Source organism: Elephas maximus, chromosome 5 (assembly GCF_024166365.1).
Source record: "Elephas maximus indicus isolate mEleMax1 chromosome 5, mEleMax1 primary haplotype, whole genome shotgun sequence".
NCBI classification, from domain to species: Eukaryota; Metazoa; Chordata; class Mammalia; order Proboscidea; family Elephantidae; genus Elephas; species Elephas maximus.
The window spans coordinates 160997963-161012655 of record NC_064823.1 but is presented as its reverse complement, the minus strand read 5'-3'; the positions used below and the strand labels follow the sequence as shown (position 1 = coordinate 161012655).

At 42.4% G+C, this 14693-nt stretch overlaps 1 protein-coding gene across 1 annotated transcript in view; it reads left to right on the top strand.

The window, feature by feature from the left end:
• LOC126077351 (DNA polymerase nu-like) overlaps positions 1-14166 on the top strand; it is a 115545-nt gene extending 101379 nt beyond the window's left edge. The window contains exon 7 of the mRNA XM_049886606.1: positions 10307-14166. Coding sequence (XP_049742563.1) covers positions 10307-10500 — 194 coding nt within the window. The 3' untranslated portion in view covers positions 10501-14166. The remainder of the gene's footprint in view (positions 1-10306) is intronic.
• The last annotated feature ends 527 nt before the right edge of the window (positions 14167-14693 follow it).

Here is a 14693-nt window from a genome sequence, read left to right as displayed (position 1 = left end):
GTTGTTCTCAGGGTTTCTTCATTTTTCTTCATTCTTTTCTGTGGTTTTTCCTCAACCAAAGTGGTATCCAAGTATTTGCCTTCAATTTCACTGATTCTGTCTTCCATTGTTTCAAACCTGCTCCTCAAACTTTCTGACAGTGTTATTTATCTTTTTGATTTCTGATTACTGTTTTTGTATGACTTTTAGTTGTGAATTTATTTTGACATTTTGTTCCTGTATTATTTTCCTGAATTCTTCCATTGTGTTGTCTGTCTTTTCCATGATTTTGTCTATTTTTTCCTCATTTTCGTTTGCATTTTCTTTCAACTTTTGGATAGCTCTGAATATTAGAGATTTGAATTCAGTATCAGGTAGTTCCAGCACCTTTTCTTCTACTGGAAGGTCATCTGGTGTTTTATTTTGGATGCCTACTGGAACCATCCTGTCCTATTTTTTTAATATGTTTTGATATTGTCTGTCCTTGGGACATTCAGTAGTTATTTTCTTCATTTATCAATTGTAGGTTTGTTTCATCCTGCTTTTTTGTTTTACTTGGTTATGTCTGAGCAGGTGGTCTGGGTTCTTTATCGTTTGCTCATCTGTGTGCACGATACCTCTCACCACCTTGTCCAATGGGCAGGGCCAGTTGCTCAGCTATGGTGCAGCGGGGCAGGTCCCACAGAAGGGGATGTGTTGGGGTGGATTGTTTGTGGCATGTACTGGGGCCAAAAGGCCTCAGCCAGGGGTCCGTACAGGGCAAGTTCCAGTAGACTGTGCCTGTGCTGCTCAGGGGTGCAATGCTCAGTGCATTGTGCTGATAGGCAGGAGGAAGGGGGGAGGTTGTGATATATGGAGCTAAGTGGGTGTGGGAAAGAAGAGAAAGAGGAGAGAGAAACAGGAGCCAGAAAAAAGAAAGTGCTGAGGGATCCTGCTGTTGGAGTGGTACAGATCCGGGGAAGCCATGTGCCGGTGGCTTTCTTGCCAGGCAGTGAGGCAAAGGCCATCAGAAAGGGACAGATACAGTACATGCAGCTAGGTGTGCAGGAGAAAGGAAAGGAATGAAATGAGAGAAAGACAAGAAACTAGATTAAAAAAGAAAGGGGAAAGGCACATGTGGCTAGGTGGTCAGGAGAGAGGAATGGAAGGAATGTAGAGAGAGACAAGAAACAGAAAAAAAAAGATGGCAGGTAGTTGGGAGGAAGTAAAGAAGGGAGGTAGAGAGAGACATGAAACTGAGAAAAAGAAAAGAAGAAGAAAGAAAGAGAAAAAAAAATGCCTGGAAGCGGGTCCCCAGCCAAGTGGCACTACAATGCCCATCAAGAAGGAGTGAAGATGGCACATGGCTCTAGGTGTTCAGGGGAAGATTAAGGAAAGAAGGTACAGAGAGACAAGAAATCGAGAAAAGAGAAAAAAAAAATTCCCAAGGGAGCCCACTGGCTTTGCAGTGCATACCAGGGAAGTGGCTCCCGAGCCGTGTTGTACTGCACTGCCTGTCTAGAAGGGGCAGAGATGGCACACAGTGCAAGGTATTCAGGAGATAGAAAAAGAAGGAAAGTAGAGAGAGAGATGAAAAACTGAGAAATGAAGAAAAACAAAAAGGAAAAAAGAAAAAAAATGCCCTCAGGGATCCCACTGACATGGTGGCACCGACCAGGGAAGTGGTTCTCCAGCCGAGCAGTACTTCACAGCCTGTCGAGAAGGTGTGGAGATGGCAGTTGGAGCCAGGTGTTTAAGAGAAACGAAGGGAAGGAGGTGAGAGAGAGAGGAAACCAAAAGAATCTGAGAAAAGCAACAACAGCAACAAAAAATGACACTGAAGGAGCCAGCTGGTGTGGGTGGGGTGAATCCAAGCAACAAGGAGCCAGTGCCTCCCTGGCTGAGTGACGACAGCCCACAGGGAAGCAGCAAGAGCTGAGCAGGGGGAAGAAGGGTGGGGGGTGGGGAAGCGTGTGTTGCTGGTTACTGGGTGCTCTGTCTCCTGCTGGGAGCTCCTTGAAGCTGTGTTCCCATACTCCCTGTCCAGTGTTCTTGGTGGCCGAGGTATCCAAGATGGTGAATCCATGCTGCATTAGTTGGTAGGGGACTTCCACTCCATATCCCTCCTCAGTCTCTGTTCTCTGTCAGTTTCTTATTCTTATTTGGTGCTTTGTTGAGTTCTTTATCTCTTCATTTGATGCTTAGGGTTCCAGGATTGACGTTTGTCTCTGTTTTACTTAATTTTTCAGGTCTTTGCTGTGGAGGGACAGTATGATGCTTCTGTATATAATGCTATGTTGGCTCCACCCAGCAAAAATTTCTTAATATTACTAGTTATCAGTCAGTGTTTTCACTTCCCCAATTGTCCTATAAACATTTTTGTGTGTTTTTGTACAGTTTGTTTGAGATCCAGATAAGGTCCATACCTTGGAATAAGTGAATATATTTCTTAAGTCTCTTTTAATCTGTGTGTTCTCCTTTCATTTATTTTTTTTTTTCTTACGATTGTTTTGTTGTTGAAGAAACCAGATTGCTTGTCCTGTAGGATTCTCACAGGCTGAATTTTGCTGATTCCATCCCCTTGCTGTCATTTAACATGTTTTCTCTCTTCTCTAGTTCCCTGGGTGGAGGTTCGAATCCACCCACTGGCAGTGGAAGACAGATCTGGCAGTCTGCTTCCATAAACATTATAAAAAAAACATTATAGTTAAGAAAAACTATGGAGCAATTCTACTCTCTAAAACATGAGTTGCCATGAGTCGGAATCAACTCAATGACAATGGGTTTAATTTTGGTTTTGGTTCCCTCTCTTCCAATTATATAAATTGGCAGTTAGATCCAGTGGCTTGAGCAGATGCAGGTTAGATTTGAGGGGAGGGACAAAACTATTTCATAGGTAGAACTGTGTACTTCTGCTGGGAGGTATGTAATGTCTGTTTATCTTTTTGTGATGTTAGAAGCTATATTCAAAATCTCTAATTAGTGGCTTGGTATTCTTGTCTGGATGACTAGAGGTTTTTGTTTTGCTTTCCGTTTTCTTTAAAGTCTAGTCATTTTGTAGACTGTGTCTTGGTGTTGACCACCTGGGTCAGTTTTCCAAGGTATGTCCTTATAAAATAATTAATTGATTAATTAACTATAAGGGTTTTTTAGAGTAGTTTAGGAGTACAGAAAAATTGAGAAGAAAGTACAGAGAACTTTCATATACTGCCTCTTCCCAATACACAGTGTCCCTTTATTGTCATCTTGCATTGTTTTTGTTGTTATTAGTTGCCTTTGGGTTGATTCTGGTTACAACTCATGGTGGCATTTTGCACTAGTGTGCCATATTTGTTATACCAATGAAATAATATTGATATATTTTTATTAGCTGAAGTCCATAGTTTACATTAGGCTTCACTCTTTATGTTGTATAGTTCTACAGATTTTAATAAATATATAATGTCAGGTATTCACCATGACAGTATCATACAGAATAGTTTCACTGCCTATGAGTCAGAATCTACTGGATGGGTTTTTGGCACATATTTATCCATCCCTCTCTCTGCACTCCTGGCAACCACTGATCTATTAGTTTTACCTTTTCCAGAATGTCATATGGTTGGAATTATACAGTATGTAGCCTTTTCAATAGTATATTGACACAATGGCTGCAACAATGGGCTCAAACATGGCAACGATTGTGAAGATGGCACAGGGTGGGGCAGTGTTTTTTCCTGTTGTACAGTTGGTCACTATGAGTTGGAACTGACTCAGTTGCACCTAACAACAACAACAAGCCTTATTTCAACTGGCTTCTTTCATTTAGAAATATGTATTTAAGGTTTCTCTGTCTTTTCATGGCTTGGTAGCTCTTTTTTTTTCTTTTAATTGTTGAATAACATTCCATTGTATAGATATACCACAGTTTGTTCATACCATCACCTCTTGAAGGGCACCTTGGTTGCCTCCAGTTTTGGACATTTATGAATAAAGTTACTATAAACATTCATGTGCAGGTTTTTGTGTGGACATACGTTTTCAACTCATTTGAGTAAATACCAAGAAACTTGATTGCTGGATTATATGGTAAGACTGTGTTTAGCTTTGTAAGAACCTTCCAGGCCGTCTTACAAAGTGTCTGTACCATTTTGCATTCCTGTCAGTGTTCTGGATTTTAGCCATTCTGAGGAGCCCTGGTGGCACAACAGCATTCGGCTGCTAACCGGAAGATTTAATCCCGCCCAGTGGCTCTGTGGGAGAAATACCTGGTGCCTGCCTCCCATAAAGATTACATGGTCTGGAAGTCCCTGTGGGGTGGTCTACTGGTGCCCTCCTCCCATAAAGATTACATGGTCTAGAAGTCCCTGTGGGGTGGTCTGCTCTGGCACAGGAGGTGGCTGCGAGCCGAGAGCACCTAACGGCAACAACAGTAGGTGTGTGACAGTGCTTTGTTGCTTTAATTTGCAATTCCTAATGATTTTTTTTTTTTTTTAATGATGTGATATTGAGCATATTTTCTTTTGCTTACTTGCCATCTATATATGTTCTTTGGAGAGATGTCTTCAGATATTTTTAATTGGGTTGTTCATTTTCTTAATTGAGTTTTAAGAGTTCTTTGAATATTTTGGATACAAATTCTTTGTCAGACACATGTTTTGCAAATATTTTCTCCCAGCCTGTGGCTTGTCTTTTCATTTTCTTAACAGTGTCTTTCACAGAACGGAAAGTGGGCTTGTATCACTGGGCTGTGCCCTTCACAAATGCTTCTCAGCATTTTTCCTCCTTAGGAAAGACGGGAAGGATAGAAGGGGTAGAGTTGGGTATTTCCCTTTCCCCAGTTTGGTTTCAAAAACAAAACCAAACCCATTGCCATCAAGTCGATTCAGACCCAAAGCGACCCTATAGGACAGCATAGAACTGTCCCATAGGGTTTCCAAGGAGCAGCTGATGGATTCAAACTGCCAGCGTTTTGGTTAGCAGCCATGTCACTTAACAACTGCACCACAGGGCTCCCCAGTTTGGTTAGGCCCTGATAAAATAGTTTCCCTTGAGGGCAGTCTTTTGTTTAGGAGAACAGAATGAGTACTGTATTTCAAAATTGCTACCCCTTCCCCCCAACCCCCCGGCCCCAGCCCCACCCTGTCAGAAGCAGGAAGGAATTTTTCTCGTCCCTATCACCCTGAGGATCTTATGGAGCTTTTGGAGGTAAAACTCATGAAAGTGTGGGGGGCCCTGTTAAGACTGGGCCTCTAGAGTTTTTAACTATCAAACTCATCCACACTGAGCCTCCAACAATTTGTCTATTATGGTGTAAGTGTTCCTGACAGTACTGGCTCCAGCAGGGGACTTCCACTCCAGGTAAGCTGTGACTCTCTGTATCTGCCTCTATCTTTCAGGTGCATGGCTTGCCCAGTTACCTCAATCCTCTGATGGATCTAAGAAGAGTTGTTGCTTTTTAGTTTTTTTCAGCTTTTTACTTGTTGTGAGGATGGAATGAGAACTTGCAAGTTCCTTACATATCGGTCCGGACACCAGAATTCTCCTTTTAAAGATAGCTTTTGTGGTTTAGCTTTTTAAATAACAGCTTTATAGAGATATAATTCACACACTATAAAATTCACTCTTTTAGAGTGTACAATTCAGTGTTCTTAGTATACTCACAAGATTGTGCGTTCATCACCACAATCTAATTTCAGAACATTTTTGTCACCCCCCCCCTCAAAAAAAGTCTCACATTCACTAGGAGTCACTCTCCATTCCTCTTTTATGCAGCCTCTGGAAGCACTGATCTACTCTGTCTCCAGAATTGCCTATGCTGGCTATTTCATATAAATGGAATCACACAATATGAGCCATTTTATTTATGATTTTTTTCAGTTAGTATAATGCTTCCAGATTTGTTCATGTTGTAACCATGTGTCAGTACTTCATTCCTTTTTATGGCTGAATAATATTCCATTGTATGGATATACCACATTTTGTTTATCCATCTGTTAGCTGATGGGCATTTGGGCTCTTTCCACCTTTTGGCTACTTTGAATAGTGCTGCCATAAACGTTCATGCGCAAGTTTTCATGTGGACATATTTTCAGTTCTTTTGAGTATATACTTAGGTGTAGAATTCCTGGATCTTATGGTAATTCTATGTTTAACTTTTTGAGGAACTGACAAACTGTTTTCAATGTGGCTATAGCATTTTACAATCCCACCTGCAATGTATGAAGGTTCCAGTTTCTCTGAATCCTAGCTAACGCTTGTTATTGTCTGTTCTTTTTTTTTTTTTTAGCCATTCTAGTAGGTGTGAAGTGGTATCTCATTTTGGTTTTTATTTGCATATCCTGATCACTAATGATGCTGAGTATATTTTCACGTGCTTATTGGCTGTTCATATGTGTTCTTTGGAGAAATGTCTATTCAGGCCATTTTTTAACTGTGTTATTTGCTCCTTATTACTGTGTTGTAAGAGTTCTTTATATATTCTAGGTACAAGTCCTTTATTCAATATATAATTTTCAGATATTTTTCCCATTCCGTGGGTTGTCTTTTTGCTTTCTTGATGGTGTTCTTTGAAACACTAAAGTTTTTAATTTTGATGAAATCCAATGCATCTATTTTTTCTTTTGTTGCTTATGTATTTGGTGTTATATCTAAGAATCCTTTGCCAAATCTAAGGCCATGAAGATTTACCTCAATATTTTCTTCTAACAGTTTCATAGTTTTTGCTCTTAATTTAGGCCTTGGTCCGTTTTGAGTTAATTTTTTGTATGTAGTGTGAAGGCATTGCATTCATCATCAAAAAGAACATTTCAAGATCTATCCTGAAGTATAATGCTGTCAGTGATAGGATAATATCCATACAGCCTGCCAGGAAGACCAGGTAATATGACTGTTATTCAGCTTTATGCACATCCACAAGAAGAAGAAATTGAAGATTTTTACCAACTTTGCAGTCTGAAATTGATCAAGCATGCAGTCAGGGTGCATTGATAATTACTGGTGATTGGAATGCAAAAGTTGGAAACAAAGAAGAAGGACCGGTAGTTGGAAAATATGGCCTTGGTGATAGAAACGATGCCAGAGATTGCATGATAGAATTTTGCAAGACAAGCAACTTCTTCGTTGTGAATACCTTTTTTCACCAACATAAACAGTGACTGTACGTGTGGACCTAGCCAGATGGAAGACACAGGAATCAAATCGACTACATCTGTGGAAAGAGGTGATGGAAAAGTTGAATATCATCAGTCAGAACAAGGCCAGGGGCCGACTGCAGAACAGAACATCAGCTGCTGGTGCGTAAGTTCAAGTCGAAGCTGAAGAAAATTGGAACAAGTCCACGAGAGCCAGAGTATGACCTTGAGCGTATCCCATCTGAATTTAGAGACCATCTCAAGAATAGATTTGAAGCTTTGAGCACTGATGACTGAAGACCAGACAAGTTGTGAAATGACAACAAGGACATAAAGAAACCAAGATATCAATTAAAAAGACAGGAAAGAAAGAAAAGACCAAAACGGATGTCAGGAGAGACTCTGAAAGTTGCTCTTGAATGTTGAGTAGCTAAAGCAAAAGGGAGAAATGATGAAGTCAAAGAACTGAACAGAAGATTTCTAAGGGTGTCTAGAGAAAACAAAGTATTATAATGACCTGTGCAAAGACCTGGAGATAGAAAACCAAAAGGGAAGAACACACTCAGCATTTCTCAAGTTGAAAGAACTGAAGAAAAAATTCAGGCCTTGAGTTGCAATATGAAGGATTCTACGGGGAAGATATTAAACAGCACAGGAAGCATCAAAAGAAGATGGAGTATCAAAAGGAATTGGTCAACATTCAACCATTTCAGGAGGTAGCATATGATCAGGAACTGATGGTACTGAAGGAGGAGGTTCAAGCTGCACTGAAGTCATTGCCAAAAAACAAGGCCCCAGGAGTTGACGGAATACCAATTGAGATGTTTCAACAAATGTATGTAGCGCTGGAAGTGCTTACTTGTCTATGCCAAGAAATTTGGAGCATAGCTACCTGGCCAGCCGACTGGAAGACATCGAATTTATGTCCATTCTGAAGAAAGGTGATCCAACTGAGCACGGAAATTATCGAACAATATCATAAATATCACACACAAGTAAAATTTTGCTGAAGATCATTCAAAAGTGGCTGCAGCAGTATATTGACAGGGAACTGCCAGAAATTCAAGCCAGATTCAGAAGAGGATGTGGAGCAAGGGATATCATTGCTGATGTTAGTTGGATCCTGGCTAAAAAAAAGAGAATACCTGTGTTTTATTGACTATGAAAAGGCATTCGACTGTGTGGATCATAACAAATTATGGATAGCATTGCAAAGAATGGGAATTCCATAACACACTTAATTGTGCTCATGAGGAACCTGTAAATAGATTAAGAGGCAGTCGTTCAAACAGAACAAGGGGATGGTGCACAGTTTATAGTCAGGAAAGGTGTGCGTCAGGGTTTTATCCTCTCACCATACTTATTCAATCTGTATGCTGAGCAAATAATCTGAGAAGCTGGGCTATATGAAAAAGAACAGGGCATCAGGTTTGGAGGAAGACACATTAACGACCTGCATTATGCACAAGACAAACCTTGCTTGCTGAAAGCACTTACAATGAAGATCAAAGACACAGCCTTCAGTATGGATTACACCTCAACATAAAGAAAACAAAAATCCTCACAACTGGACCAATAGACAACATCATGATAAACAGAGAAAAGATTGGAATTGTCAAAGATTTCATTTTACTTTGGATCCACAGTCAACACCCATGGAAGCTGCAGTCAGGAAATCAAACTATGCATTGTATTGGGCAAAAAAACCAAATCTGCTGCAAAAGACCTCATTAAAGTATTGAGAAGCAAAGATGTCACCTGGAAGGCTAAGGTGTGCCTGACCCAGGCTATGGTATTTTCAGTCACCTCATATGCTTATGAAAGCTGGACAGTGAATAAGGAAGACTGAAGAAGAATTGACGCCTTTGAATTGTGGTGTTGACAAAGAATATTGAATATACCGTGAACTGCCAAAAGAACGAACAAACCTGTCTCGGAAGAAATAAAACCAAAATGCTCCTTAGAAGCAAGGATGGCAAGACTATGTCTTACATACTTTGGACATGTTATCAGGAGGGATCATTCCCTGGAGAAGGACATCATGCCTGGTAGAGGGCCAGTGAACAAGAGGAAGAGTCTTAAGGAGATGGATTGACACAGTGGCTACAACAATGGGCTCAAGCATAACAACGATTGTGAGGATGGTGCAGGACCAGGCAGTGTTTCATTCTGTTATACTTAGGGTAACTATGAGTCAGAACCGACTGGAGGGCACCTAACAACAATGACAACACGGGTCTATCTTCATTCTTTTGAATGTGGAGATTGTTTTTCCAGCATTATTTGTTGAAAAGACTATTCTTTCCCAGTGCAATGGTCTTGGCACCCTTGTTGAAAATCATTTGACTGTAGATGTTTGGATTTATTTTTCTGACTTTCAAATCTATACATTGATCTATGTGTCTATTCTTATGCCAGTACCACATTGTTTTGATAACCATTGCTTTTAGTAAGTTTTGAAATCGGGAAGTGTGAGTCCTCCTGCTTTATTCTTCTTTTTCAGAATTGTTTTGATATTCTGGGTCCCTTTCAGTTCCATGTGCCTTTAAGATCATTTCATCAGTTTGTACAATGAAGTCAGCTGGTATTCTGATAGGGATTGTGTGGAATCTGTAGATCAGTTTGGGAAGTATTGCTGTCTTAACAATGCTACATCTTCCGATCCATGAATATGGACCACCTTTCCATTTATTTAACCTTCCTTAATTTCTTCCAACAATATTTTGTAGTTTTTAGAGTGTAAGTTTTGGTCTTTTGTTAAATGTATTCTAAGTATTTTTTCTTTTTGATGCTATTATAAATGGAATTGTTTTCTTAATTTCATTTTCCCATTGTTCATTGCTTCTAACTGTATAGAAACACAATTGATTTTTGTATCTTAATCTTGTACGCTGCAACCTTGCTGAACTCATTTACTAGTTGTAATCTTTCAACATATTCCTGAGTGATCCAAAATCCAAATTAATTTGGTATCCCCCACCCTTTTTACTGGCTATTTGGATTTGCTTCTCTAATGCATCTCCATGTTGAGATCAGTCATGCAGTACTAGATTCACAAAGGTCACTCTTATCAAAAGTTTTAAATTCTTGAAGAATGATGTAGCGTCACTTTGGTGCTGTGCTCTGCTAGTTTAAGGGGATGGTAATATTCATTTTAATCTTAACAACTTTATAAAAGTGGGAAAGAATTACAGTTGTTCATTTTTCTTAGGGCTAATTAACCTTTTTCTCCTCAGTTGCTGGTTTTGTAGGGTTAGATCCCAGAATTGCTGCATGGCTTATAGATCCTGGTGACGCTGTGCCTTCTTTTGAAGATTTGGTGGCAAAATACTTGGAAAAATCCATCACAGTTAAAGTAAACAGCACATATGGAAACTCGCCAAGAAATATTGTGGTGAGTTGTTTGGATGTAAAGTTTTATCAGCCTTAATACAACCCTGATTTTTTCTGAGAAACTTTTTCTCCTTCATAAAAAAATTCATAGATAGTCTAAAAGTAAAAAGAACATTACTAACATTACCTTTACATTTCTTTGGCACAACCATGTCTTTACCCGGGCCCCTGTGGTGGAGGGCATTGAATGAGGATGAGTTTTTCTATTCCTTTGTTAAACCTGTTCCTGGGAAATCCAGTTGCCAGCGCGATTCTTTTGAACAGTTTCTGGTGTCGGAGAATCACCTGCTGCATGAATGGGGTGCTACTCATTTAGAAACCCCGAGTGTTGGTAGGAGCTGCCCTGGGTGTGTCTCTCCAAGTGCTCACCTATTGTTGGTACACGCGCTCATTCAAAACCACAGTTTGGAGAAGAAGGGTGCTCATAGCTCCTAGAACCGTGCCTGGAGCCTAAGCGAGGGGGATTTGACCTGGCCCACGCAGGCCGTGGCGGGAGAGGCACTCCCGTGGGAACAGCATGGGCTGCAATCAGGTTTGCTTATTTCAGGATTCAGAGTTGTGAATTAACAGCTGTGCACTGACAGCAGTGCTAGAGAAACATGCAGAGTGCCGTGGGAGCACAGAGGATGGGCTGTATGGTGGGACCTGGCCACTCTGAGTGTCAGCCCCTGGGTCTCACAATGCCCTGTGAGGTTGGTGTTTGTATCAGTTAGCAGCTTTGGGCTGAAAACCACAGAAACTCACTCTGCCTTAATTACAAATTGAGGAGAAGGCTATGGGGTAGCCCACAGAATAAGAGGAAAGAAGAACCAGGCCTTGGGAAGAATAGGAGCCAGGCAGTGCTGGGGACTTAGGGAGCAGGAGCTGAGAGGCACGGTGCCAACGCTGAGCCATGACATTTTTATCCTTGTGTCATTTTTGTCCAAGATTCCCATTTTCAGCATTTAGCAAGTGTCTCATTTCCCTCACTTGTGTCACGTGCCCACTCCATTCACTGCTGTTATCAGTCAGGGTTCCACCAGAGAAACAGGACCAGCAGGATGGTTGGATTGCAAAGAACCGGCTCACTGGATTGTGGGGGCTGGCTTAGCTGTTTGAATCGATAAGGCAGCCCAGGAGGCTGGAAACTCTCGGGCAGCAGCTGATGCTCCTCAGGAAACCTCAGTTCAGCTCTTAAGCCCTTCAGCTGATTGGGTAAAGTCTGCTCAGATTATTGAGGACAGCTTTTCATAAAGCAGGGCTTCGAACTGGTTTGTTCCAGTTCGAACCCCTGCTGAGAATTTGCATTTCTAACCAGTTCTCTGCTGAGAATTTACATTTCCACCCCAGATATGCTGAATCAGAATCTACACTTTTTACCAAGATCCTCAAGTGATTCTTATGTATAACTTCTGGAAACTTGTTAGAAATGCAAATTCTCAGCAGAGGTTTGAAGGAGAACGAACCAGCTCCAAGCCCTGACATGAAGCCATCTGATTGTAGTTGTTAATCACATCTACAAAACACCTTCACAACAACACCTGGATTGGCGTTTGACTAAATAACTTGGGATGTGGCCTAGTCAAGTGGCCACATCAAATTGGCCACTGCAGCAGGGGAGGACAGGGCGTCTTGACTAGCAGTCCTAGCCAGATCCCATGCTGTTGGAGGGCAAGTGCCCCAAATAAAAGTTGAGATATTACTACTAAAATAAGGGGTTGTCCACCTCAGTATTATCAGTCCCAGTTTACAGATGAGAAAACTGAGGTGCAGAAAGGTTAACCTTGGCCAAGGTCAAGTGGAAGTGATGATTCACATGTTGGATTTCTGACTTTAAAGTCCAGTTTCATGTGACAGGCATGGGGAATGGCTGCAAGAAACAAAAAAATCAGCTACCAGAGGTTGTATTCTCTCCCCCGGTAATTACTGTGCAGTGCTGTCGGGGACTGTCAGAGCACTGTCAGCTTGTGCGCTGCTGGAAACTTCTCCATGAGGCCCCATGTCCACACTCCAGGCTGAAAAGGGGCAGCCTAGGATGAAGTTCTGCTTATATCTTATTGGCCAGAAAAGTGTACCATACCACTAGCTGTGAGGAGGGCTGGGCAAATGGGCTTTTACAGCTTCTATCCTTGCCTCCTCTACTGGGTCTCTTTCTGACTAGCTGTTCGTAGAGACTGAAGACCAGAAGAATACTGAAAAACAAATGCTGGGATATGTGCAGCCAGCTCTTGGCTCATTGTGTGTGGGCATGTGTGGGTGTGATGTGGGAGTTCTAATCTGAGCCCTTTAGCAGAGAAACAGACTGACCAGCCTAGCATCTGCGGGGTCATTGGGCAGGGTGACGTGGTCCACAGGTGGTCCTGGAGCTCTGTGTCAGAGGGGTGAGAGAGAGAAGATGAAGTGCTGACAGACTGTGTCTCATCCCATCTATTTTTTTCATCGGTTGAACACAGACCCTCTTTGCTGATTACCCAGGGCTCCTGTGTTTGTCCATTCTAGAGTAAGGTGAGATGGAATGGGTGGATGTGGACTTGGGGTGGTAGGCCTCCTGACTCCTTGACTGGTTGTATGTGGGTTGCAGGTGGTGGAACCAGGTCCTCGTCCTTCTGTGTCTAAAAAAACTGAACCAAATCCACTGCCATTGAGTCGATTTTGACTCACAGCAACCCTGTAGGACAGAGTAGAACTACCCCATAGAGTTTCTAAGGCTATAAATCGTTACAGAAGCAGACTGCCACATCTTCCTCCCACGGCGTGGCTGGTGGGTTTGAACCTCCAACCTTCTGGTTAGCAGCCAAGCGCTTTAATCATTGAGCCACCAGAGCTCCACCCTCTTGTGTCTGCCACTGTGTAATCATTGGACCTTGCATGTTTAACCTCCTATGGTTCTATTTCTTAGTCTGCAAAATGAGGAAAAAACATTGGGTTGGGGAGAAAAGGTCAGGCTACTGATAGATTGCACTTCCATCATAAAAAGTACACTTCACAGCTCTGGAACTGGCCGACTTCAGGCCATTGGTGTTGATGCCAGCAGAGAGATAACACCTGGCCTGCGAGGACAGGTCACAGTCTAGCTAGAAAGCCTGTCTGTGAGTGTACCACTTCCTAGATTGTGATGAGCACTGCTGCCAAACCTAATTTTTAATGCTTTCCTTCTTTTCAAGAATCAGAATGTGTGTGTGAACCTGAGGATACTCTACAGCCTTATGATGGACCTTTGTTCTAAACTGAAGGCAAGATATTTTCATCATCATATTTGGTTTACAGGAACTCCTGCCTACTCTCTATTTGTGTTGTTGTCTCATTCACCTTTAGACTCACAAGCAACAGTACCTCCAGGGTCTTCTCATTCACCTTCAGACTCAACAGGGAGCAGTACCTCCAGGGTCTTCTCATTCACCTTCAGACTCACAGGGAGCAGTACCTCCAGTGTCTTCTCATTCACCTTCAGACTCACAGGGAGCAGTACCTCCAGTGTCTTCTCATTCACCTTCAGGCTCACAGGGAGCAGTACCTCCAGGGTCTTCTCATTCACCTTCAGACTCACAGGCAGCAGTACCTCCAGTGTCTTCTCATTCACCTTCAGGCTCACAGGGAGCAGTACCTCCAGGGTCTTCTCATTCACCTTCAGGCTCACAGGGAGCAGTACCTCCAGTGTCTTCTCATTCACCTTCAGACCCACAGGGAGCAGTACCTCCACTGTCTTCTCATTCACCTTCAGGCTCACAGGAGCAGTACCTCCACTGTCTTCTCATTCACCTTCAGGCTCACAGGGAGCAGTACCTCCACTGTCTTCTCATTCACCTTCAGGCTCACAGGGAGCAGTACCTCCAGTGTCTTCTCATTCACCTTCAGGCTCACAGGGAGCAGTATCTCCAGTGTCTTCTCATTCACCTTCAGACTCACAGGGAGCAGTACCTCCACTGTCTTCTCATTCACCTTCAGACTCACAGGGAGCAGTACCTCCAGTGTCTTCTCATTCACCTTCAGGCTCACAGGGAGCAGTACCTCCACTGTCTTCTCATTCACCTTCAGACTCACAGGGAGCAGTACCTCCACTGTCTTCTCATTCACCTTCAGGCTCACAGGGAGCAGTACCTCCAGTGTCTTCTCATTCACCTTCAGGCTCAGAGGGAGCAGTACCTCCAGTGTCTTCTCATTCACCTTCAGGCTCACAGGGAGCAGTACCTCTACTGTCTTCTCATTCACATTCAGACTCACAGGGAGCAGTACCTCCAGTGTCTTCTCATT